Source organism: Ambystoma mexicanum, chromosome 5p, assembly GCF_040938575.1.
Source record: "Ambystoma mexicanum isolate Mex_15411 chromosome 5p, UKY_AmexF1_1, whole genome shotgun sequence".
NCBI lineage: Eukaryota > Metazoa > Chordata > Amphibia > Caudata > Ambystomatidae > Ambystoma > Ambystoma mexicanum.
In genome coordinates this window covers 941278175-941304534 of record NC_090930.1, presented here as the reverse complement: position 1 = coordinate 941304534, position 26360 = coordinate 941278175, and the positions used below count along the sequence as shown (strand labels likewise).

At 45.6% G+C, this 26360-nt stretch overlaps 1 protein-coding gene across 10 annotated transcripts in view; it reads right to left on the bottom strand.

The window, feature by feature from the left end:
• PPP4R1 (protein phosphatase 4 regulatory subunit 1) overlaps positions 1 to 26360 on the bottom strand; it is a 1265416-nt gene that overhangs the window by 1065271 nt on the left and 173785 nt on the right. For 5 of the 10 annotated variants that reach the window (XM_069613385.1, XM_069613380.1, XM_069613381.1 and 2 more), the window contains one exon: positions 12113 to 12248. The exons of 1 other annotated variant lie outside the window; for it this stretch is intronic. In XM_069613385.1, the coding sequence (XP_069469486.1) occupies positions 12113 to 12171 (59 nt within the window). In that variant the 5' untranslated portion in view covers positions 12172 to 12248. The remainder of the gene's footprint in view (positions 1 to 12112; positions 12249 to 26360) is intronic. 4 more of the 10 variants (XM_069613382.1, XM_069613383.1, XM_069613387.1 and 1 more) reach the window with 1 other exon arrangement.

Below are 26360 nucleotides of genomic sequence, written 5' to 3'. Positions count from 1 at the left end.
GGGGAAAGTTTATAACCTGCACTGCCAACAGCCAAGAGGCTGTGAAAAAAGTGCACACTAAAGCGACAAGGGCATATTTCCCCTTATAGGAGTTATCAATGGAGTTATCAATCGAGTTATCAATTGGGGATGGCTTATAACCCACATTGCCAGCAGCCAAGAGACTGAAACCATACAGAGGCGACAAGGGCGCAACTCTCCTTTTTTGGGGGACATTCACTGGGGGAAACTTGTAACCCACACTGCCAACAGTCAACAGACTGCCAAGAAATAGCTGAGACAATCTGAGAACAACTCTATGTTGAGTTTCCAGTTTGGGGAAAACTGGAGCCCACATTATCAAGAGTCGAGAGACTAAGAAAAGACAATCATTGTTCAGACCTCTAAGGTATTGTTATGGAGAATCTTGGAACCAATATTGCCAACAAGTTTGACTGTAGCTGTAGGAGTTTTCTTCCTGGAAGGAGAGTACACCAGGAACGAAGAAGAGGATTTGTGGCAAAAAGGTGTCGTATAATGAACTTATTAACCAGATCATTTGTGTGACAAGCTGTAGCATCAACAAAAGTATTTCATTGTAAAAAGGTGTGGTATGCTAATAATTGTTGAGCATTCTGAAGAGAAGGCTTGTGTTGCAAGAGAAATACTATGTCCTTATGAAGAAGGATGCTGTGGAGAAACAACAGTTTAATTTGTGAACAAATATTTATGGAAGAGACATTTGCTTTATCAAGGAAAAGGACATAGTGGATGGAAAATACTTTTTGTGCTACATTTAACTTGGTTGAATTGGAACTTTGCTCAGCACCTTCTGGTCGCAAGGAATGCTCTCAAAACCTTTAAGTTGGAACTGATAACTGAGATGTGCCCAGAGGTCTGTTGCACTGAGAGGTCTTCTGGCAGATTAGGCGGCACACACAAAACTGTTTAGTCTACGCCTGGCCAATAAAATCTGCTAAGCAGAGTTTGAATCTTCTCCAGTCCTAGCTGTCCTGCCATCGGGTAACAGTGTTAGGTCTTCAGGGTTCAGCTCTCGGCCTCCGAATGCAGGCTTTTTCAGGCTTGCGTCAGGAGTGGATCAATTCTCTGGGCTTCTGCGAATTCTAGTGAGGCCATCCCTATATCCGTGATCACCCAGCTATTTGCATGCTTCTGTAATTGAATTAAACCCATCTCATTCCCTTCAGTAGGTTCCAGCGTTTCAACTTCTCTGATCTCTGGAACCAACATCTTCACGCAAGTTAGTTGAGCTATGGGTTGACCATGTATTAATATAAAGTGTTGATTCCCAAGATTCAGCATGATTACATTGATCTACCCTCTGTAGTCTTGATCGATAACTCCTAATTCTAGGGAATGCTTGTGGTGTTAAAAAGGATTTTCTTTTTGCAACTTTCTCTGCATAGTTTCCTATGAATCCAAGAAGGGGGTTGGGACTGTATAGCCCCAGACAACCTCTGTGGTGCCAGAAAGCCTGTTTCTAGGGTGCTTGGGCAACCAGTAGTTGTTCCCGACTGGACAACTACTGGCTGTTTGAATGGTGCAGATCCTTACCATTGGGGACTTGCTTCCAGCTCGAATCTGGGAAAAAGGAGAGGTTGGAGCCATGAACCCCCGGAAATCGGCCTGCTGACGATCTGAAGAAGACTCAAAGTAACCCAGCATCCCTTCCTGTGTCCAGCCCGCTGCAGGCCTGGACCCTCTGCCCGATCTCTGAAGACCCTGAGCAGTGCTTCAGACCTTGGACTAGCGAACCAACAAGTCTCAACGCCCTCGAGGATCCAGCCGTTAAGAGTCTTTGGAAGTGTCCCTGGACAGCTCAGTGACCAGCTCTCTTGTGGGCCATCTCCCCAGAACCATCACAGTTCCGAATTGAAGTCTGGAACTTTGGTGGTCACCAGCTTTGCCACAAGTCGCCTTCTCCCAGAATTCCAGCTCCCCACCTCAAAGGGAAACTGTCCTGGAGCAGCTGCTGTGACTGCAATGGGAAGGACCCCAGTCATCGCCTGCACAGGGAGATTGTCACTGGAACTCGCTTTCCTCCATCCAGTGAAGTGTCCAAAGGAGGCCCGCATCGGATTCTGTATTCCTTCATCGACAGGGGGTGCATCTTGCATTACCAGCTGACTGGAAAAATCCTCAAACCCGCAACTCCTGGGCACCTCTCAATGGAATAAACCGTGGAAGATTTAGCCACTACCGATCCCCAGACATTCCACAAAGACATCTGGGAAAAATCAGAATCAGTGGGGTTAGTAATCAGTGTGCTTGCCCCCAGTCTTCCAAATGGAACACAAATTAATCACCTTGGCAACAGTGTTTGCGCCTAATGCAGGACAGGGGACATTCTTGCGGGAGGTCCTAAGCAAGTTGGAGGATTTTGCAAGTGGGGAAATAATATTCACGGGAGATTTTAATATGGGTTGGGAACCTAAGATAGATAGGAGTGGAGGTGGGGGGAAAGGAACAGTACAACCCTCAGGGGTGTTAAAAAGAAGCTTTGAAGCTTGGAAAATATAACATTGCAGGATGTAGGGCGGAGGTGGGGGGACGAAAAGGGCTATACGTTTTATCCACACATCAATCTCTCTCCAGAATAGATTATATGTGCATCAGGTAAATTAATGAGGGGAGTGAAAGAAATGGAGGTGGGGTCTATAGCTCTGTCGGATCATGCCCCCCTAATGGTTCAGTTTAGAGATATAGGACCATGTGCCAGGTTGTGGGCTTGGACGCTCCCAAGGGAATTATTACATGATGAATAAACTGTTGAAGAAATAAGAATTAAAATAGAAGAATATTTCTCTACTAACAGCAATCAGTCGGTCTAGCCTGAGGGGAATTGGGATGCTTTTAAAGCAGTGAATCGAGGCGAACATAACACTAATGTTCAACGGGAGAAACAGAAGGCTAAGATAAAAGTGGATCTTGAGACCCAAGTGTGCGATACCCAAATAGCTATAGCTAATCCTAGAACGAGGGCGTTATCCAATAAATTGAAGGTGTTAAATGGTGCGCTCAATATATTGCAGACTCGGAGAGTGGAGAGCTTGCGCCAATAAAGCAGATAAATTGCTGGGCCGACAATTGAAGGGACTAGAGGCAGCAAAGCTGATACAGCGAATATCGCAGCCAGATGAGTCAATAGTAACTGAGACGGATGAAATAATGAAAACGTTCGATCAAATCTATGAATTATTATACACGTCAAGTCACCCTGATTAACGAGAGGTACGCTACATGGGTGAGATAAATATGACCAAAATAACATCGTAAGAGCGGGAGGATCTAGATAGGGAAATTAGTAAGGAGGTGGTGATGGAGGCAATAAGAGCGTTACCAATGAATAAAGCACCGGCACCAGATGGGTTTCCGGCCACTTTTTATAAGAAATATGCGAGGCAGTTGATCCTGAAATTAGAGGAATTATTTAATTAGATAGTGGTCAAAGGGGCTGTGACACCAACTATATCAGAGCGAAGGTGATGGTTTTTGGAAAACCTGACAAAGACCTGACAAAACGCGGGCCATACAGACCCATCGCCCTGCTAAACATTGATGCAAAGCCGTTTACTAGCATCTTGGCAGCAAGATTAACAAAGCTTCTGCCTGATTTGATACGTATGGATCAATCCGGGTTTATAATGGGTAGACAGTCCTCGGATAACATCAGGAGGGTTACCCAGTTAATTGAAACAGATTCCCGCAGGTGTCTTTAGACGCTGAGAAGGCGTTTGACTGCGTAGAATGGCCTTTTCTATTTTTCGCGATGGGAATGGGGACCAAGTTTATTCAGATGGTGCGGGCTAACTATCGAGCTCCCATGTTACAGTTGGCATTTAAACACGTTTCTCGTAGCATAAAAGTAGGTAGGGCCACTCGACAGTGGTGCCCACTTTTGCCACTTTTATATGCTATATATCTAGAACTTCTTCTTACATAGAATTAGAGCGAGAGGGACTATACAGGGTATCCCATTTGGGGGCGAGGAGGATAAGACTGTGGCCTTTGCAAACATGCTGCTGACATTACTTGAACCTGAACTATCAATACCAGCATTGTTGGAAGAATTGGATGACATTGAACGGGTGTCAGTTCTTAAGGTCAATATAGGGAAATCGCAGCATTTGGAATTAGGTTTATCCACTCAACACAGAGACATTGTCCTCCTATTCGCCATTTAAAATGGTGGATAGTTCTATCAGATATTTGGTGGTTAACATAAAGAAGGTTTTCCAGCTGTTCGATAGTAATTACCCACAATTACTACAGAAAGTGAAGGAGGATTTAGGAAAATTGACTGCTACAAATTTCATGGCGAGGAAGGATAGCCACTATTAAAATGGTGACTCTTCCGAGGTTACTCTATAAATTCCAAGCTCTTCCAGTTCAAGTTACTTTGGCTTATTTCAAGGCGTTGAATAAAGAGGTTAGGAGATTTGTTTGGTGAAGTAAAACTCAGAGTGGCACTTCGAACTTTGATGGCACCCAGAGAAAGCAGGGGAGTGGGCCTGCCGAATTATGAGGCTCCACAGCTATGGGTACTCTGGGAATGGTTTACGGGGATACTAAGAAATCTTAGGTAAAAATTGTTAGGGCAGCGGTTGGGTGCCCATTGGAAGGGGTATTGTGTACAGAATAGTCCTTCAAATACGCAGACTAGCCAGGTACTTGCAGTGGTTTTTGATATAGGGTATCTCCTAGCTTTGGCCACACGCCCATCACCATTCACTCCATTATTTGGGAACCCACAATTTCATCCAGGGACGATACAGGGTACCTTTAAACAATGGCAGAAAGTAGGCTGCACAAAGATGCGTGATATGACACAGGGAGGGGACATTTATTTGTTTGAGGAATGCAAGCAGCTAATGGGACTTTCGGAAAAAGATAGGTTGGCGTACTACCAACTGATAAATTAGCTAGCCAGATCTGGTGGGCGAGAAGCTGCGGGGAGAGAGCTCACTACATTTGAAAAATGTATTTCCACACATTCACGGAATAGACAAATGGTGTTAAAGTTATATTTGATACTGATAGAAGAAGACAAGGGACATTCTCTATGAAATATCTCTGAAGTACTTCGGCAATATGACCCCATCTTTTAAGATTAAATCATTCATGCGCCAGTTCTTCCTCCTTCCCCACTCTCCCCTCTCCCCTCCACCCCCTCCCCCAGGCAGGTGGACCAGACTGGGCTCGAAGCGTGACCGGCACATCGTCAGAGAGAGAGAGAGAGAGTCACTCCAGGGTTCAGCATTGCAGAGACCAAGATCAGATTGATTCTCGAATACTGCACAAGCTCCCTTTCTTCCTGGTGAAAAAGTCACATCTCCATTACTGCTAGCTCATGGAGTAATCTGGCGAAGGTATTTATATTATGCTCATCAACTGCTGTGGGGTCGGGAGGGCGGTGGGAGGTGATACCCTATTTATTTTTATGGTCCATTACACAATTGAAATCCCCACCAATCGCCACTTCACCTTCAGATAACCTGCCCAATTTTCCCAACAAGGTGGTAAAGGTACTGGCCCTGATTTTCACTGGGGGCAAAAGAAGATACCAGTGTGAAGAGTTCATTATTTGTAAGGCCCTTAAGAATTAAATAACTGCCCTTCATGTGTCACGCCTCTTTTTTTTAACTGCTAAAAGCTAAATAGTGTATTGGGAACAGCCTATGTTTCAATCTGAGCTCATTCCAGTCAGCTGAAGCTGCCATTTCGTTCAACTTAATTACATTTTTGGGCGAGCGTTAAGACCCCAAACATTCAAGGGTCACTAAATGCAGGTCAGCCACTGGCTACATAAAATCTTGCTCCCTCTAGACATCGTATGATCGAATTCCAACTAGATGCTATTTGAGATTCTCCTATCCTCCCCATGGCGACCCAAAATAAAAAAATCCAAAAAAAGTACACAAATGAAGATGCACAACCATAACAACCATAAGAACTCTCCATTTCTCCTCGGAACGTAGCCTCAGGTACATAAGTATCTATTTGAGAAAGTTGGGGTCAGTTTCTTGTTAACCCCATCCCTCCCAAAGAACCCAGACTCCTAATTAACTACTGCACCCCAGCAGATTCTACTGCAGAACTAACTTTATATATTATCTATACGTCACCCCCACACATTTACATTACCTCTATATCTCCATTCCACCAAACGTCAGTAAAGCTACTAGAACGAATCACTCTACTATATAGAACTTACACAAATGGATACATGTGCATAAATGCCAACAAAATGATGTTCAAATAAACCGCTGCTCAGGAAAAAAAATATATATAATAATATAATAGAACTTAAACAACTGGTATACATTTCTGCTCCCCACACCCATCAAGTTCCATTCATGTTTCACTTCTCATTTCCTTTACTTTTGGGATTTAAGCATCCACTCTCTCACCTTTCTCCTAAATGCACCTTCTTCCGTCTGCCGGTGTGTCCTCCATCAGGAGAGGAGACGCTCAGGCCCTTCATTCCTGACATGTTCATTTGATCTGAAACATTGTCCTCTTTAGTTTTCTTGCAGGCTCTCCCTTCACAATTAACAAAATCAGCCTGCATGGTTACCCCCATTTATACGGCACTTATTCTCAGAAAGATATCCCATGACCAGTCTCATGCTTTTCCTCTTCTGCAAGGTTATTTGTGATAAGTCTTGGAACAGCTTAGGGCTGGGCGATATGAACCAAAATTCATATCTCAATATTTCTTCGGTTATATCTCGATATCCAATATATCTCAATATTGTTTGTGTGCGTTAAATGCTCAGTTGTAAGCCGCCAACTACAAGTGAGAGGTCAGAAACACCTTTATTTATATGTGATCAAAATAAAGTGTAAATACAGGGTTCCTCTTCCTGTTTGAGAATACACAGATGTGTAAATATCAAAATGTAAATAAAAAAATGATAGTACATGTAATACGGTATATATAGCTCAATGTTAACGATATTGTCTCATTCTGAATAAAGAGTGAAAATATATCGATATATCTTCAAAACACTATACATCACCCAACCCTAGAACAGCACTATCGAGGCATCCCTAAATCAGATCTCCTTTCTTTTCCTTGCGGCCGGCATGATTCTTTCCTGAGTTGGCAAAAGTGTAAATGCGTTAAAACATCTGGGATCACATTATTGCTCTGCCAGTACATACTGCATACGTTGTGTGTTCTAATGCAATTTCAATGTCCCTAGTTTGCTGCAGAATCTGGAAAAATATAGCTCTAACAAACTCTTCCAGGTCTCCATTCTGTACCTTCCTGGGTATTCCCTGTAACCCAGGTTTTATTATGCTACATTAAATGTTCTGTGTCTTCCTGCTGGGTAAGTATGCTTTCAATCTTTCGCTCTAATCCAGCGATTTTTTCAGATGGCTCAGATTGCCATGCGTGTGCTTGCATAATGTATTCTCTGCCTCCTCCAGCCTTCTTCCGGCAGCTAACAGGTGCTCATCTTTTATCAGCTGTTCATTTCGTTGGGTTTGCTGAACTATCCTTTATTTCTCTAAAGCTCCAGCAGCATAAGTTTCTAATCACTCTGCGTTTCTGGCTCCTCATTCCGAGATAGTATTTCTTGCAGGGCATGGACTTGGACCACCATTTGTTGTGGAGTTTCCTTAGATCCCTCTTAGGTTTGCATTAGCATATTGATGTCACCCGACTGGGGGCCTTTCTGCTTCCCTGGAGCCTTTGCCATAATTTCCCAAGTTATGAAATGATGGCACCCTGCAATGGCCTTCATTATTTCAGCAGGTTGCAGCTCCTTTTTCTCCAACCCCACAGGCCTAAAGCGCTTCCTCCCCATAGCAGGCACTCATCCCTTCAGAGATCTATCAGCAAGATTGCAATAATTCCAGCAAAGTGTTTACATCCACCCAGAGAGCGGGTCTCGTCAAATCCTCCCTCTACCAAACCCAGCTATCACTGCTGATCATACAGCAACAGGCAAACTCTTTTAGGTCTGTTCAGTAATGATGGGTAGGCAGATGAGTTTTCTCCCTCAAGCAGGTTTCCAGTCCTGGGTTGGTAGGTCCATCAGGTTCGCTCGCACTCTCCTGCTGTGGTGCTTGAGGTATGCACCAACAAACTCTCCCCGAAGACAGTGCAAGTACAAAGGGTGTTACATCAGATAAACACACCACCTGCCAGAGTGACACCGGACACCCTATTGGTTGCCAGAAAGAGAATCATACAAGAGGAACTGAAGAAAATACTCAATTTTGGTATAACTGAAAAACCTTACAGTGAGTGCTCGTCCCCAGTCATCCTGGTCACAAAAAGATGGAGGTTCTGTATAGATTTCCGAAAACTAAATGAAATACCTTGTTTTGATGCAAGATCCTAAAGATTAACTGGTGGAATGACTGGGACCGGCCAGATTCATTTCCAATGTGGTTCTGACAAAAATATACTGGCAGGTGCCCCATGACGAAGAATCGAACCCCAAAACCGCCTTCTCTACTCCAGAAAGGTCTATTAGAGTTTCCTGTTCGACTCTTCAGACTTCATAGGGCTCCTGCCATGCTGCAGAGGCTAATGGATCTATTGCTAGCCTCTTGTCAAGCCTTTGCCAAATCATACCTGGATGACGCAATCATTTATAGTTCTACATGGGAGGAATATCTATATCTTCTTACACAAGTCTGTAACCAGCTTAGGAAAGCACACGACTGCCAACCCTGCTGAGTGCTTATCGTACCCCCCAAAAAAGCACAAAATATGTGGGATTCCATGTTAGCAACAGTCAAGTGCTTCCCCAAAAGGGGAAAGGTGAGGCCGTACAAAAAGTAACCCGATCTGTCCCGCAGGAGGACATTAGAGATTGCCTGGGTCTTGCCAGCTACTACCGTAGGTGTATAAACCATCTTTTCCAAAAAGGCAAGCCCTCTAAAAAGGATCAATTTGGGACGAGCCAACCCAACATCATTAAATGAGACACACCTGCCCAAGACTCCTCCGACAAGCTAAATAATGCGTTACGCCAGAGCCACATACTCACCATGCCTGACTTTTCAAAGTTCATCCTTCAAACAGACGCATGCAACTGGGGGTAGTACTGTCACAAGCGGAAGATGGAGAAGAAAACCCTACCATATACATTAAGCACAAGTATTTTACAAGAGAAAAAAAAATCCCATCATAGAGCTGGAATGCCTTGCATTCAAATGGCCTGTATATAGTCTCCAATTATTTCTTACTGGCCGGTAATTCAAACTCGTCGCCTAAAATGCACCGCTCGTCCGTATGGCATGGAACAAAGGAAAAACAAAACTCCCATTCAGAGATGGTTACTAGCATTACAACCATTCAGATTCAAGGTGAAACGCAGGGCGGGAAGTAAACCAGCAAATGCAGACTTTTCCAGATAGGAAATGGACAGGGAGAGGAGGAAGAGTTGAAAGGAAGAGTGGCAGTGTGTAGCAAGGACACTGGCCTTGTCAAGAGGGGATGTGCACCACTCCCAGCTAGGGGTGGGAGGCTTACCAGGAAGAAATCCTGAGCCAGTGCTTCGCTCCCTACCCAGTCCTCCAAGGTGGATGGTGGCAGTTGAGAGGGTACCATTTCCTATCCCCATCTTTTGCCAGCATGTCATTTTGCAGTACTTATTCGACTAGTGCCATGCCTCTTAAGCCAAACGTTTGCCAAACTTGTTTTTATTTCTTCTAGAGACCATGAACCTGAGCTGAGCCCAGAGAAATAAAGGTGTAGAAAGGGCAACCTTCCGGTGCCCAGCGTCACCCACAGCGAAATAGCAGAGGTTTGGACTCCACCCAGTGTGGCAACACTCCTATGTCCCGCATGCAGCATGTTCCAACGCACAGGACACAGCACAGAGTTCGAGACACGGCGGGAGACACCTATGCAGTAAGGAAAGCAAATGCGCAGGGATCACCAGAGCCAGCGACAAGCTCCCTAGACCATCCCCGAGTAAACCAACATACCACCAATGATACAAACTATACTTACCTCAGAGGAGCACTGACAAATAACCCCTAACACAAACCTGGACAGTTCGCTTTCTGGGCCACTATTGCTACACCGTTTAGAGCCTGCGTGGATAAAGCAGCCTGGACGTAGCCCCCTATTTCATGTTTTTTACCAACTGTAACACGTCCCAGGCAGGGAAAGCGCAGTTAAATTGGATGATGGGGGAAACAGACCAATGGCAGGAGAGGTGGGGTGTGGGGAGGCATATAAAAAGGACAGAAAGCAGGGAGGTTGTGTGTTGTTCAGGTGAGGTCAGAGGAGGCAGAGGTGTGGGACCAAGGGACCAGCAAGAGGAATGAAGGAAGGAGCAGTGGAGTGTGAAGGCGATTTCTGGAAAAGGTGATGTATTGGTTAGGGAGTGCAAGTGATACTGCGGTGTGAGTGGGTGATAGTGTGGGAAGTGTGATTAGGTGAGAGGGAGGAGTGTGCGATAAGTATGTAACAGAGAAAGAAGTGAGTGAGTAGGAGGTAGGCAGAGTTGGAATAGTTGTAGGAGGAGGGAGTTGTACTGTGGAGGGGGGAGTTTTGGCATCAAGGCAAATGTAGAAGTGTGTGGAAGGGATAGTAATGAGGAGGGAGGAGTTAACATCGAAGGATGGAGGCAAGGCCTAGAGTGAGCCAACAACATCAGAGGGACATAGGAGAGAGGTACGAGACTATAAATTGGAGGAGGGAGAGTAGTGTGAGACTACTGGAGTATGCGAGTGGTAGGGGAGACAAACTCAAGCAAGCATGGGGTCTGACAAATACCTAATCCTTTAAAAAACTAACCTCTGGATAGAGTAGGGAGACTATGTAGAAAGGCACCCTGCCCTTGGGTCATCACAGTGCTAGTCACAGATCGGAAAGTAGGGGTTAAAATTCGCTATATAATAACCTGGGGCCAGGGACGGCTGGGTTAGAGACGAAGTGCTAAACAAGGTGGGAGAGAGAGAGCGAGGAAGAGAGAGACACGTGGGACACAGCTAGGTGCACTGGTCGCATAGAGACGATATGAAAGACGTGTTTAAAAACAAAGGTTGCTCCACGAAACATGAAGACATGGGGAAAATGGCAGGATGCAACAATGTTACTTCCCAACGTTATCCGACAAGCGTACAAGGGTATTAGCATTCTGAGGAAAGCTTTGCTGTGCAGAATACCACCGTCAAGGTTAAGGTCGGATTCGGAGATTGGACGTTTGTTCACCATACACTAAAATGCCCCTAAGTAAGAGTGAAAGACTACACATGTATATGAACCAGGGCGCACAATCTGCACTCCCCACTAGCTAGTGATAATTGGCTTTTGGCGGGTAAGCAAAATGTTCTGCTGTATGTGTAGAATTGAGGCGTCAAGTGACTTTATGGATGGCTTGTAGCATGCAACTTGAAATGTTTATCCCGGTATTAGCAAGAACCTCACATGCTGCAAAAAGCACTCAAAACGCTTCTTTTGCGTGAAACAACCGGACAAGACTTCCCTGACCAGCATGGAGGATGCTAATGTGCTGGATGTACCCTAGACATAAACCTTCCCATATGACGAGTTGCCACTAATCTAGGACTCCTAACCATGGATCCCTATACTTGGAAACATTTTTTACTTTAACCCTACCCTCTTCCCCACAACAGCTACAAGATTCTGGCAATTTGAAAAGGTTGGCATTAGGAATGTGGCAACCATCTCAGTTTACTTTTGAATAATACACTGCCACCCCCCCCCCCCTTTCTCCTTGAGCTGGAACCCAGTGCTCTAGCCATTTCCTCCACCACTGCAGTGACAGACCTTGCGGTCTGAAGTGGTTTTGTCTGCACGCAGAAAACATGCCAATAGGACATGCGTCTACCTACAAAAGAAATCTTTGGACAAGGGCAGCACATTGTTGAGTTCTGTACCAGAAATAAACAAAAATAAATGACACGGATACATTTTCTTTTAATTAATCGCTTCATGGGACCTAAGGCAGCCTGTGGCATGTGGTGGTTCTTTATTTATTACAGTCTATTTGCAGTATAAAAACAAAGAGGATGCCCCTCCCCATCTTTTGGCATTCCATGCATGCTTTTTGCATTACTCACAGTAGGAGAATAAGAAGTCTTATAGTAGGAGCTTGCAGCAAGCTTAGCATACCTGTTGAATATGTTCTCACTTGCAGCGTACTTGTCCAATCTCCCCAGGGGCGTCAACATTTCATCTTGTGAGACAAAGTCCAGGGCTGAAGGTATAATAATCACATCAGATTCTGAGCTGTAGTCATCCACACCAACTATCAGAGACATTAGAAAACTTTTTGTTTAAATCACAGTATACTTTAGGACTACACACATGCCCATTAACAAATACACAGCGCCCATATCTAGACATTCATAAGGAAACCCTAATGCGACATAAAGTCACAAAATACTACATGCAAGTACGACCATAAAGCGTGCGATCACATATGCGTAAACTGGTGAATTAAATTGGGCGGCTTTTCACTGCTTCACAGGACTACGATCCCAAGAACCCAAAACACATCCTTGCTTTAAATTACTGTTTAAAATTACAAAGGAAAGAAAACTACTAATTCCCACTTGATGTAATAGTACTTCTACATTAGCAATTTACCATTATTCTTCACCTACCCTTTACAATTGCACAGCATCAGTGCAAGCTTCCGTCAAATCAATCGGTGCTACCTAATAAACTAAACATTCACCTTTCCAGCCATATCTATATGGCAGTTCACAGTATTTGCACTGGGTGGGCATCCAACCACACGTGCCTCGTCTCTGTTTCTCAGGCAGAGAAAACTGATAATTAGGCTACAACATCAAAGTGGTAATCTATGGGTTAGAAGGTATTCATTTTATTGAAACAGAAAGCATAGTGGCAGTGTGATCTGTAAGAGAATGCCATTCGGTGAGGGCAGGAGAGCCTGAACATTGATTGTTAGCACAAAAACAACATGCAAGGAAATTCGGTTTTGGAAAAAGGGGCCTGCAGACACCCACTTTCATAATGCTCCATGCAAAAAACAGTGCACACATGGACCTTTCCTGTGACCATCTCCTTACATTCCCAGTGCCTTCCCTTCAGTGGCAGAATGGCCCATTTAAAGGTCACGTTTGCATACATGAAAAGCTGCTGAAGCACGAAGTTCCAAAGGCCAGAGGTGGCCTTTTAGCGGTCAGTACCTCTGGTACAAAATTCTTATAATTGTGTGCCCCAGCACCCTGGTGGCATGTTAATATATAAATATAAGCTATGCCTGGTAATGACATGGAAAGTCCACAATTATGCTAGCACCAGCATTTGGAGTCCTTATTATTTTCAGCTTGGTGAGGGGACTCATTCATGACAACTCTGGGTGTGTACTAGCCGTCTGTCTAGCATTGTGGTGTACACACAACCAGCATGCAGAACCCCTGCACATGAAGTTTCTCCAATTGCCTTGAGGGTCAACACGTTCCTCCAGGAGACAAGTACCCTGCATGGGAAATCGCATGGGTACCAGTGCTTAAAAGACAGTCCTGGCATGTCAATGGCACTCTCACACCAGGGTACGGATTACTGGAGCCCTTTTGAAATAGGCAGAATAAGGGGGTGGAATGAGAGAACTCATTGGACTGGACTACTCCAGAGAGAAGGTCGTGCTAGGGTTCCCTAAACATACTGCGCCCTCCCACCCGCAGACAAAGCACTGCAAGTATAACATCAGAAGTTAAAGAACACTTTCTTCGGCAGCCTGATGAGACAGCCAGCAGGCTTAATTTGGACAAATACGCTGTTCATTTTGCCTTTCTAAAGGGGCGAGGCACCCTCCCCTTAGGGGCTTCATCTTTGGCCTTCACAACTAAAAGGATTCACCTGGAACTCTACTCTTGTTGGCAACACAATCCACTTCAAAGGCATCTGCCATAGAAGTGAACAGAAAAGGCACAAAGGAAAGCTCTTCTTCCCACCCCCACCAGCGCCATATTTGGGGTGAAACTGCTGAGCGCCTCTGCTTCCTGTGCACTCGGTGCAGGATAATGCTTATTGGAGGTGAAGGACCACTGCAGACACTTCCTGTAGTGGAAGTGATAAACAGAGGACTCACCAGTCCCTGGACACCACAGACTGGGCCTCCCAAGAAGTCAGAAGCCGCAAAGAACCCAGTTTACTGTCTCCAGACACTTTTGACCTGGCTCCACCGCTCTCGACGCACTTCGAACCATTACAAGATCTGCAGTGCTGCTTTTGGCATTCTAAGCTCTTCCAACCACGTACCTACTTCTTTGAGCCTTCTCGACCAAGTGAAGTGCATTACTACCCTGACCTCGACAGCGGGCTCGCCACTATGAAAGCAGCAGACTCAGCATCCGGTTTGCAGACGCAACCCCAACAAAAGCATGGACTCACCCTCCCTGAACACCTACTCAATCCAGCGGAAGCATCAACTCGACCAGACCGATGACTCGACCACTTAGGAGCCATCGACTCGACTAGCCTCGAAATAAGACAACAACTGAGAGCCTCATCTTTTCAAGACACTTGCAATACTTTTGCCGTTTGCCACTCAGATAAGTTGCCTGCACCAATAGCACCCAGAGTGCCCCCCTTTGCTCTCAAAGTCTGCATTCATACAGTTTCCTTTACAGGAGTGTGTCTTTAGTGTTTTTCTAAGTTGTGTTCATTGTTAGTTTTATCAAAGTTCCTATAATTATAGAGCTTGGCTGGGAATTATTTCATTTTGGTACCACCGAGTTATTGTTTGTGCTACATATGTACCAGCTCATACCCCTCCTGTACATTATAGCCTGCCCTCGGCCCACATTAACAAAAGATGTGAAGGAGTTATAACGGCTGCTGTTTCAGAGTTATGATTGGGCTCACTGCTGCTTTAGTAGTAATATGGGGTATTGTAGACATTTTAGATACTACTCATCCCTGTACATGTGCAGAACAACCATTTGATCACACAATGGGCCTCGGGTCTCATCATGCCCTACCCATTCCAGCTCTTCAGCTACCCCTGAATCCTACTTATAACCTCTGGGAGCATGCCCTTTGGACAGAACTCCGTAGCTTTCCAGCTATGGGCGTGCTCTATAAATAGCATATATACATACATTCTATGGCGCGTGTGAATGTGTGCAGTGTCATTTCAATTTGACCTGCACAAAGTAGAGTTTCTCCAACAACACAATGCTCTCAATGATATTTGAGGTGGACTTGGGATTTTTCAGATCAGCGTACTCCGGGCTGCGAAAAAAATTGTAGTTTACTGGGAATGCAAACATAGAACAGTTTTCTAACATGTGACTAGAGACACAGCATGGCACTTCACACACAGCATACGTCATGCCATGGCAAATGCCAAATTTCACGAAATGGCAGGACACAGGACATTAGACAAAGGCGAAACTCGAAATACACTTGGGTTGTCAGAGGTTTGCATCCAGGACTACTTTTACGGCAGGCTCAAATTGCTTATTGTGGAACCACATTTAAGCTCGTTTTAGTAATGGTTCTATGAAAAGATCTGCACAGGCATTACGGCTGGCAAAGTAGCCACATTTGCAGTGGTATTCGTAATATTAGTGGAAATGTGGTTTTAAGGAATCAGGAGCAAGACTCGGACATGAGGCATTGTGATGATTGTTATAGACTTTTATTAACGTAAAAAGACGGTTGGAGAAAGACCCATCTCGTCCTATCGCTATGAGGGGGTGCCCCTGCCGAAGCTAAAGGATGTCTTGTCAGAATGGCCAAAAGTAAAGACTTTTCTGTCCTGTGTCCAAAATCCTAACCTGACCCTTGCATGCTAAACTCAAAATAAAGTGAAAAAAGGGATAAAGTCTCTAAACTGGCCATTTGTAGCTTTTCAATCGCTGTAACAAAAAGATCCAAAAGTGCAAAAAGAAAAGAATAATCAAAGATCCACCATTTGCCGGACAGGGGGGGTTGGGGGAGGAGTGAGGGAAGCAGTTCACTTCCACCCCTCCCGGCACCCAATACCCCCACCCCCAAGTTTCACAGGTATTTTATGGTACATCATCACAATTCTCAGGAGGTGCTTCCCTTCCCCAGAGTTTTAGGAACTTTATGGTTCACAATCCAAATTCTCAGAAGGGGCTTCTCTTCCTCAGAGTTCCTCAGGCACCATATAGCTCACAGTGCTTAACGGGGTGGAGTTCTTTTCATGCTCGCTCGCTTTTCCACAATAAGCAATTTACCAGCCCACGGGGTATGGTCTCCTTCCCCTGCATTTCATACCATTGGGTGCGGATCCCAGACTTGCCATCAATTCACCTGGTATACTCTCCTGCCAGGACTTTACTTTCTTCTTCAATTTTGGGTGCAGGTGCCAGTCTCGCATAATAGATTGCCTGGTATACTTCCCTGCCAGGACATTTTCAACATTTAATAGTTTGACTCATTCAGGCACTGGGTCGCTGACCCTCTTTCATCCGCTTCAATTAGTGTGCTTCCTCATGGTCCACTCTGGGTTCTTTCCCCTCTTTCTCTCTCCTATCCAGTCTCCCTCTCCAGTGGCTCTCGCGCTACTGACTCACTTTACTCCTTACTCTCTCTCCCTCTTCCTTTCCTTCCCCACTCCCTCCTCCCTCCTCATCCTCATATGAAAATTGCCCTACTTACTGTTTTACTGGTTTGATTCATACATATTGTTTGCTTCTACTGTTTCATGTTCTATGTATTCTTGTTGTTAAACTGTAAAGCGCTTTGGATTAAAGCGCTATATAAAAAAAAAAATACAAATGCAAAATACCTGACTGCCTCGAATGGTACTCCTCGGGAGGAGCATGATTGTTTTTTCTTGCGTGGCAAAGCCGCTTATGCACATATTTTTGCCGGGGTCCACGTCGACCTTCCAAGAATCTTCCCCCTTGGTTCTCATAGCTCAGTCGGTGAGGAGGCATGTACACGACTTTTCAGCTGAACTCTGTTTCGGCCAACCATTAGATCCGCCTCGCTGCACTCTCATGGTGCACGTTGCCGTGTTCTCTTCCGCTACACCTCTACCTCCATCCATCCATCCATTCATTCCTTTGGAGCAGTTAAGTTTTGCAGAGTCTGCTCCACGATTGGCTGTTCCTGAGATTCTACTCCAGTGGGCTGGTTCACTGGTCTCTCAGCTTTCACAAGATTGGGCAACCTAGCGTGAGAAGCAAAGCCAGCATTAGCAAAGGGTGTACGCAGTCATTGCAAAATCCAACCCCTACAAAAGGTGTCTGTGCCGGGAAGTGGAAGGATCCGGGATGGTTGGGAGGGGGGAGATCGTGTTAGTGACTTGTGCCCCTGTTGGAGTCTCTAGCTTCCTAGGGGGAGTCACTGCCTGAGGGATCCCGCTTAGCCTCTCCAGTAGGGGCGGGGTGTTTAGCATAGTGGACTCGCCTCAGTCCCAAAGCGGGTGGCTCCCCTTGGGGAGAGGAGATTATTTCCTTGCGATTGTCACAACAGTTAAGAATTTACTGTGCACCATGAGAGTGTAGGGAGGCAGAACTAATGGCCGGACGGAGTAGCCCCGACAAGCTGGGAGAATGAGGAAGCAGTCTCTCGGAAGACCGAAGCGGAGTCAAGCTGAAAAGTCACCTACACGCCTCCTCACCAACCAAACTATGAGAACTAAGGGGAATATTCCCAGAAGGCTGACATGGATCCCAGCAAAAACGTTGCATAAGCTACTTTTCGCATGAGAAAAGCCAACTGCTAGTGTTTTCAACATTGTCGACCCTGACACTACCGAAGTGTGAAACCCAGACCTATTTAGTAATTTCACTGAAACTTCGACCAGCAACAATCTGGTTACTGCTCCAACAATACAACAGTACAAAGTGTTTAACTGCTCCAATGACACTGCAAGTAACAGAAATGTCCCGTAAAGCTGATTGTAGAGGGAAGTACTGTCAGCGGGACTCACTCCGCCCAGTCTACAAGCAAGCGGCTATAGGCTGGTTCTGGCAGTTCAGCCCACTGTCAGCCTGTAAAGAAATAGCAGACACAATCTAGGAGGAACACTGCTGTGTACACCGCTGGATGCAGTCTCTGTCCAGTGAGGCCTTAGACCCCCATGAGCATTGTCGCCTGCCCTTCTTTCCTGCTCCTACAACAGAAAATAAAACCTGCTGTGAGCGCGCATTTAAGGACAGGCAGGGATGTCTTGCGTGAACCTAACGGAAATCGGCCATGATGTGGGGCCCAATGGATAATTAATGTTTACTGTGAAGTGCTAAGGAGCTATGCTTTTAAATCAGCAATGACAGCCAACATACGGGTATTTCAACAGCTAGACATTTTAACCTTTGAATGAAATGCAAATTGACTTTTGAAGTTTTCTCCTTAAAGACGAGACATAGCACCTACAAATTAAAAGGTTAGCCTCTGCTGGAGGCACACATTTCATTTTGCGTGTGTGGGTGGGAGGAGAAGAGTATCAAGTATAGGACACGGCTTGGAAATCAGGCAGTAGCACACAGTATATGAAAGGAGTCTTCATGCAAGCCACCAGTTTATTCATCTCGATCATCTGTCCTAACTGACACTCACTCACAGAACCGTCTCACGCACACTGCTAAAACACACACCAACATTCTACCTTAACTCTGCAGCCTGGCCAGGATACTACACACTGTCTTTCCCATTATAATGAACAAAAGGGAAAGTGCAGTTCCTCACAACAACAAAAAACCCAACAAGCAAAACACACTTTTTTTTTTAATCATCCATCACAAACTGCAATACCCAATCGATATCTGCCTTCACCACAAGTACATCTTGTGCCACCTACCAACAAATACATCCATTCCAGAAACAAAACTATCACTACAACCACACTGTCAGCCACACACGATCAGCATAAGCAAACAATCAGTCCTTTCCCCACAGAACACTTTAAAAGAAGGAAACAATAGGAAAGTGACTTGCAGAGCAAGAGATCACACAACACAACTGGTAAATGACAGCAGTCACATGTAAAGCAAGGGGCCACCTGGAAAATGCACAAGGTTACAAAATGTAATAATTAGAACAAATCGTATTAACAGTAACCAAATTATTCAAATTGTATGTGAACCATAAACTAGGGATGAGAGAGTGTTCCAATACTGCACAGCACTCCAATATCCTATGGAGCACCCATCATCAGCCATGAGAACAAAACGTGCTCCTCCAGTAGCCATAATGCATGTAGTGCCCCAAGGCCGCGGGGTCTCATCACCATCAGGAGGATGCTCAGCAGCAACACTTTTCATAAGGACCATCCAGAAGCATGGCCACATGAGGGATCATAAACCTCAACAGGGCAATTACTGAGCAATCGCTGGTGCGCCCACGACTGACAATGAAACACTCACAGCTTCAATACCAGCCTCAGGGAGATGAAGTTGACGAGTTCTGTGGGTTTGGGAGGTTGTGGGTGCAAGGCTGTCCCCCTCCGCCTCCCCCTCACAGCATCCAAGCATCACTTGTCTCCAATTGCAATCCTGCTTGAAAGCCTAGTAAAGGAGGCAGCTCAGATACCATGCAGTACTCTGTAGTTGATTAAAGTCTTTATTCAACAGCCTTGAGAGGTCATTTGGCGACTCAGTCATGCAACTCACCACCAGAACATTCTACTAGTCCTTCTTGCCTAACTGGCACCGTCAGAAACTCTCACCCACCCTAGCATTCTAACTCCACTTAGCAGCCAGAACACTAACACAGGCACATGAACCTCCATTTTCTCCCTCCACCAAAAAACTGCACATCTTTATGTTCCCAACAGCACTTGTTGGAAAACCCTTCAAGAAAGAAAAGGCATTTAGGAAAAATGTCAAAGGACTCCATTTTGCAGAGCACACAGCTACAATCGGATAGAAGAGCCACTAGAAATTATATGAAAGGACCAAAAACCCATCATTCTTACGTGAAGAGTCACTAGATTAACTGAGTGATCCTCTCGCGACGCATTACCCATATGTTTCAAGGAGCAGGTTGTTCATCTGGGGCCATAAAGACTGGCAAGCAGACGTAGATCAGTTAACGAGCTACATAAGAATCGCAAGGATGTGGGCCCAAGCCCCAATACATAAGTTTATATTATTTAAAGGGAGAAACTTTGTTTTAATCAGAAGAAGGGACTTAAAGCATTCAACTGGGGATGGGGGTTAAAAAGGGGTAACAATCTTATTTTGAATTACAAAGATCAAATTTCACAGGGATACATAATAGAAACATGACCTCTATAATATAAATGGTTCAGTATAGGATCATCTGTATTGTTTAGATGCATTCTCATATATACCTAAACAGTACAGATGATCCTGAATAAACTGAGGTCATGAAAAGAGGGTGTTGATGCACAAGTCAATGTAGATGTTGCATGTGCTGCATGTTCTCAGTTGGCAGAGGGTATATTGTATTCAAAATCAAACTGGTGATGTCAAAACTGGCAGAGCCCCGGAGCAGATATGTCACCAGGCAGCTCCACTGTCGGGGCCATTTGTGCCAGCTCTATCAATCTTGAAATCCCAGTCTCACTGGAATGCATCAGAGGAAGTGACGACCATGTGTAGACAGTGGGCTTCGCTGGAAATTCTACAGCTCTGGCAAAGTGATAATGAGCGATTTGGCACTTGTCAGTTGCCAGCAGAGCAGCATACATAAAAGCAGAAGCTATGTACTGTAATGAATCGCATGAATTCATCCCTTCTCCCCTATGGGGGGAGCACCCCACCCCCGCCCCCATGAGGCTAGGGAGGTGAGCCTGCTTCCTACCCTAGAGATAGAGGCAAGCGGGACCTCTGCAGGAGAGACTCCCTAAAGATGCTCATAACATTACCTCGTCAACCATACCGTATAAGGACTTGTAGGAATAAAGAACAAGTATGCATTACTGTACATAAGAAAATGTGAATATCCCTTTAAATGAAGAGATGTATTTAACTGAGACGAAGAATAAAAAACGAGCCACAGCTACGTAACTTCAGAAAGAGGAGGAGTGTGAGAGACCCACGAAATACAAAACGGCTGCCGAGCCAATAGCGAAGGGTCAGACGTGCAGCGTCATGTCAGCTGGAAAAGAGAGAATCAGCCAGCACTGGTGTAACCACAGAGAGCCAGTGGTGGGCCGGAGATCCTGGTAATTACAAAGAACAATTACGCAACTGGGAGCGCGTAACCTGTCTGTACCTGAGATAAGAGACACAGAGTAAGGAAAAGGAATCCAATGACTAACAGAGAAAACTCATGCGGAGCGAAGCAAAATCCCGGTGACATTATCCCAGTGTGTCAAGTAATGCGGTAAACGGGAGACCCGGGTGGATGAATGAGAGTCATAAAAAGGCTCACACTCGTCCTAGTCAAGATAATGAGAAGATCACTGAGAACCAGATAAGTGAATGAGAACCAATATAAGAGTATTAATACTCGTTCCAGTCAATTTGACCAAAAATATAACCTGGAGAATATGAGGAGTGTAAGAGAATTATTATCAGAGTACCCTCATTTGTCACAGTGAAGAGAACGGAAATATGACAGTGAAAGCAAGAGAAGAAACAGGGAATATATATGGAACTATTCCTACACCCCTCAAGCAAGACATTGAGAGAATAATCCTGAAAGTCAGAACTGGATGACAATCGTTATAAGAGTAATCATACTCATTGCATGCAAAATAAAGAAAGTGTTACTGATAAAGAACGAGGCTGTAATAGAAAATCCTGACGATGAGGGTAAAAGAATATACAGCGTCCTGTATGCTGTTTAAATATATATATATATATATATATATATATATATATATATATATATATATATATATATATATATATATATATATATATATATATATATATATATATATATGATACATTACTCACCGTAATCGTATTTCTGATACTTGTATCTGCTTAGATTCACATGCTGTGCATAGGCCAACATCTAGTGGAAGCTGCAGAGTATTACAGTTTGTTTTTCGAAACTCGAAAATGGGCGTCGACACAGGGCGTGCCAGTAATACCATCCCTAGTGTGACGTCCACTGTACCCAAGATCCCTCACGCGTCTAGGATCCTCAGATTGTATTTTTTCCTGACATGAGGTAGCATGAGGAGTAGCGTGAGTACAGATAATCCAAGCAGATAGAAAGGTAAGACTACAAGCAATCATGAGCCTTCTCTCGGAGGGGAGGAAGGGTGGGTCGCATGTGAATCTAAGCAGATACAAGCATCAGAAATACGATTACGGTGAGTAATGTATCCCTTCTGAGGCTTGTGGAATCTGCTTAGATCACATGCTGTGCATAGATTAGCAAGCAGTACCTGAAGAAGGAGGTGGGATGTGAGATGGGTCATGAGCAAATAAGTGTCTTAGAACCGCTTGTCCCACTTGTGTATCTGCCTTGGAATGGGTGTCAATGCAGTAATGCTGAGTAAAAGTGTGAATAGAGCTCCAAGTAGCTGCTTTGCAAATGGTGTCAAGGGGTACTTTTGCAATGAAAGCCAGAGTGGCCCCAATGCCTCTAGTAGAGCGGGCTCTTGGCGTGAAAGGCAGAGTTCTTTCAGAGAGTGAGTAAAACAGCTGGATACAGTTAATAATCCACTTCGAGATGGCACCTTTAGAGACGAGATCCCCCTCTCTGCCTGTTGCTACGGAGACAAACAGTTGATCTGTTTTTCTTAGCGGTCTGGTTTTATTTACATAGTAGAGGACCGCCCTACGCACATCTAGTGTGTGTAGTTTCACCTCAGCCGAGCTTTGCGGGTCCTGGAAGAAAGCCGGAAGCTCGATGGACTGTTTTACATGGAATTTTGATATAAACGTAGGTGAGAACCTAGGGTGTGTGCGTAAAACCAGTTTGTCTTTATGGACAGTAAAGAAGGGATCCTGCACTGAGTCTGAATTTCACTGACCCTGCTTATAGAAGTAATAGCTACTAAGAAGTCCGTTTTATAAGTCAGGTGTTTGAGACTGCTTTTATGCATGGGTTCGAAAGGGGGTCCCATGAGCTTGGCTAGCACCACATTAAGGTCCCACCCTGGTGGTGGGTTTGAAATGGGAGGGTGAAGTCTCTTTACTCCTTCCATGAAGGCTTTAACTACTGGTACTTTCCACCACGAGACCTTGCTATGGGAAGTGGTGTATGCCGACAGGGCTGCCAGGTGTACTTTCAGTGAGTTAAAAACCAATCCTGCATCTAGCAGGTGGAGCATGCATGTAACAATAGTGGAAGGAGTGCAATCAACAGGGTTGATTTGTCTACTCCGGCACCAGATAACGAACCTCTTCCACTTGTCAAAGTAACAGTGCCTTGTGTTTGGTTTCCTAGATTCCTTTAGGATGTCCATACACCTCTGTGGCAAATTGAGATGTCCAAACTCTATGACCTCAGGAGCCATGCTGCCAGGTTCATTGAGTTGGGTTGCTGGTGCACTATTTGACCTTGGTGCTGGGACAGTAGGTTGTACCAGGCTAGAAGTTTGATGGGCTCGCACACCGCCATCCTGCGTAGGTGTGGGAACCACGGTGGTCTTGCCCACATGGGAGCAACTAGGACGAGCGTCATCGACTCTCTGTTCATCTTGTTCACCACTTTCCTGATGAGGAGTTGGTGGAAAAGCGTATGCAAACATCCCAGACCAGTTCATCCACAGGGCGTTCCCCTGGGAGTCTGGTTGGGGGAACCTGGATGCAAATCCTGGGCATTGTCTGTTTTCGCTTTTGGCGAATAAGTCTATAGTGGGGAAACCCCACTGAGAGAAGATATCTTCTACGACCTCTCTGTGTAGAACCCATTCGTGTTCCTCTGGGAGGGAGTCTCTGCTCAGAGCATCCGCTAGGGAATTGAGCTCCCCTGGAACATGTGATGACAGGAAGATGTTCCGTCTGAGTGCCCATATCCAGATTTTCTGGGCAATCTTGGACAGATTTTGCGAACGAGTCCCTCCTTGCTTGTTCAGGTAGAACATGGCTGTTGTGCTGTCCGTCCGCATTTGCACTGACATGTTTAGTAGGTGGGGCTCGAACGCTTGAAGCGCTCTGAATACTGCCAAAAGCTCTAGCAGGTTGATGTGGTTCTTGGCCACTGAGGGAGACCAGAGACCCTGAGCTGTGTGGTGGAGATGGTGAGCTCCCCACCCCGTCAGACATGCATCGGTAGTGACTACTGCCTGTACTTCGGGATCGTAAAAGGGTTTCCCCAGTGCGAGATTCTCTCTTGTCCACCAGTGAAAGCTTTGTACTAGTGTTGGCGAAACAACCACTAGATCGTCCCACTGACCACTTGCCTGAGACCACTGTTTCGCCAACCATTCCTGCATGGGACGCATGCGCAGGCGCGTGTGGGGGACGAGGTAAGTACATGACGCCATCATGCCCAGTAAACGCATTGCTTTGCGTACCGTTATTTGGTGACCGGACTGATAATGCGGAATTTGCAGTAGTATATTCCGAAATCTTTCTTCTGAAGGAAAGGTCAACCCCTCTCGAGTATCTAGGATTGCTTCTAGGAACTGTTTGGAGGTGCTTGGCACTAGGCTTGACTTTTTCTTGTTGATTGAGAACCCTAAATCGTGGAGGAGGTCGATAGTCCTTTGAATGTTTGTCCTGCAAATTCCTGGGGTTTCCCCCGTTATGAGCCAGTCGTCCAGATAAGGGTACACCGGGATTGCCTCCCTGTGTAGGTGTGCAGCCGCCACCGCCAGTACCTTGGTGAATACCCTTGGTGCTGAAGCTATACCGAAGGGCAGTACCTTGAATTGGTAGTGTCGACTGTCCAGCTTGAAGCGCAAGTACCTTCTGTGCGCTGGGAACATGGAAATATGAAAATAAGCATCTTTCATATCCAAGGTTGCCATGTAATCCCCTTTTTTAGGAGGGGGGTTACCTCTTGTAGCGTAGTCATACGAAACTTTTGGGGCTTGACATACTTGTTGGCAGGCCGTAAATCCAATACTGGGCGCATTGTCAAATCTTTCTTTGGCACAAGGAAGTTGAATAAATACCCTTGTTTACCTGGTGTCCCGGGACGAATTTGATCGCTTCCCTTTTCTAGCAGAATGGCGATCTCCTCGAGGAGAATCTTCTGATGTTCTAAAGAGTGTACTCTTTGTCGTGGAGGATGGTTCCGGGGACGCTGCAGTAGTTCTATACAGTACCCTGTGGATACTGTTGACAGCACCCATCTGTCTGATGTGATCCCTTCCCAAGCCTGGGTGAAGTTGGAAATGCGTCCCCCTACTGGGGTTGCGTGAGAAGGGACCCTGAACTGAGGGTCACTGCTTTGGTGGAGACGTGCCGCCGCCCTTGCTGGGGCTGCCTCTGCCTTTACCACGACCTCTCCTATTACCCCTGCCGTAACCCTGGGTAGACTGTTGGCTGTTGCTCCACTGTGTACCCTGCCCCTGGGAATAGTTAGATCCTCTCTGGGAATTTTGGCCGCGTGGGCGACGAAAATTACTATTCTCTCTCGTTAGGGGTTTTATTGGTTAACTGGCCAAGGGACTTGAGTGTCTCGTATTCGTCCTTGGCATTCTTCAGTGCCTCTTCGACCTCCTTACCAAACAGATCGGCTTCCACCGGATTGTCCAACAATGATGCCTGGGTTTCTGCCTTAAAACCAGACTGCCGTAACCACGCATGTCTCTTGATAACAGTGCCTTCTGCTATCAATCTGCCTGCGTTGTCCGCGGCGTCAAAGGTTGCTTTCAAAATGCAACCAGACACGGCTCTACCCTCTGCGGAAATCCGAGCTAACTGGCCCTTTAAAGGTTCAAGAGCAGAGGCTAGGAGTGCCGCGACTTCTTCGCACTGATGGCAGTTGTAGCTGGCCAACAGGGTGGTGGAGTTTGCAATCCTTGCTTGATAGGCGGATGTTGAGGCTACTTTCCTGCCGAAACCATATAGTTTTTTGCTCTCCTTGTCGGGGGGAGCTTCGGACGATGACAAGGGTGTTCCAGCCCTCTTACGAGTGTTAGTGACCACTAGGGAGTCTGGCTTCAGATGTCCTCTTATATAGAGATGGTCAGACTGGGCTGCCCTGAAAAGTTTTTCAACCCTGGGATTGACTGCTTTGGTGAGGTTCGGGTTCACCAGGGACGGGTCTATTCTTCGCTGAATGGACTTAAGGATAGGGATGGTCTGGGCAACAGGCCTCCTTTCTCCCACTAACTCCTCTGCGAAGTCCCTCTCCTCCTGGACACAGTGGGTGTCAATATGGAAAAGTTCTGCTGCACGTACGAGAACCTCGTTTAGGAGGGGTTGGTTATCGACAGGTGAGTCGGTAACCGGGGCTTCGTTTTCTACCGGTGAATCTACTCTGTAGGTTTCCAGGTCTTCCTCTTCTTGGTCCTCATCATCCCCATAGTAGCCCGTCCCGGTTTGCTCTTCTACCATGCCAAATTCCTGGTCCTCACCAA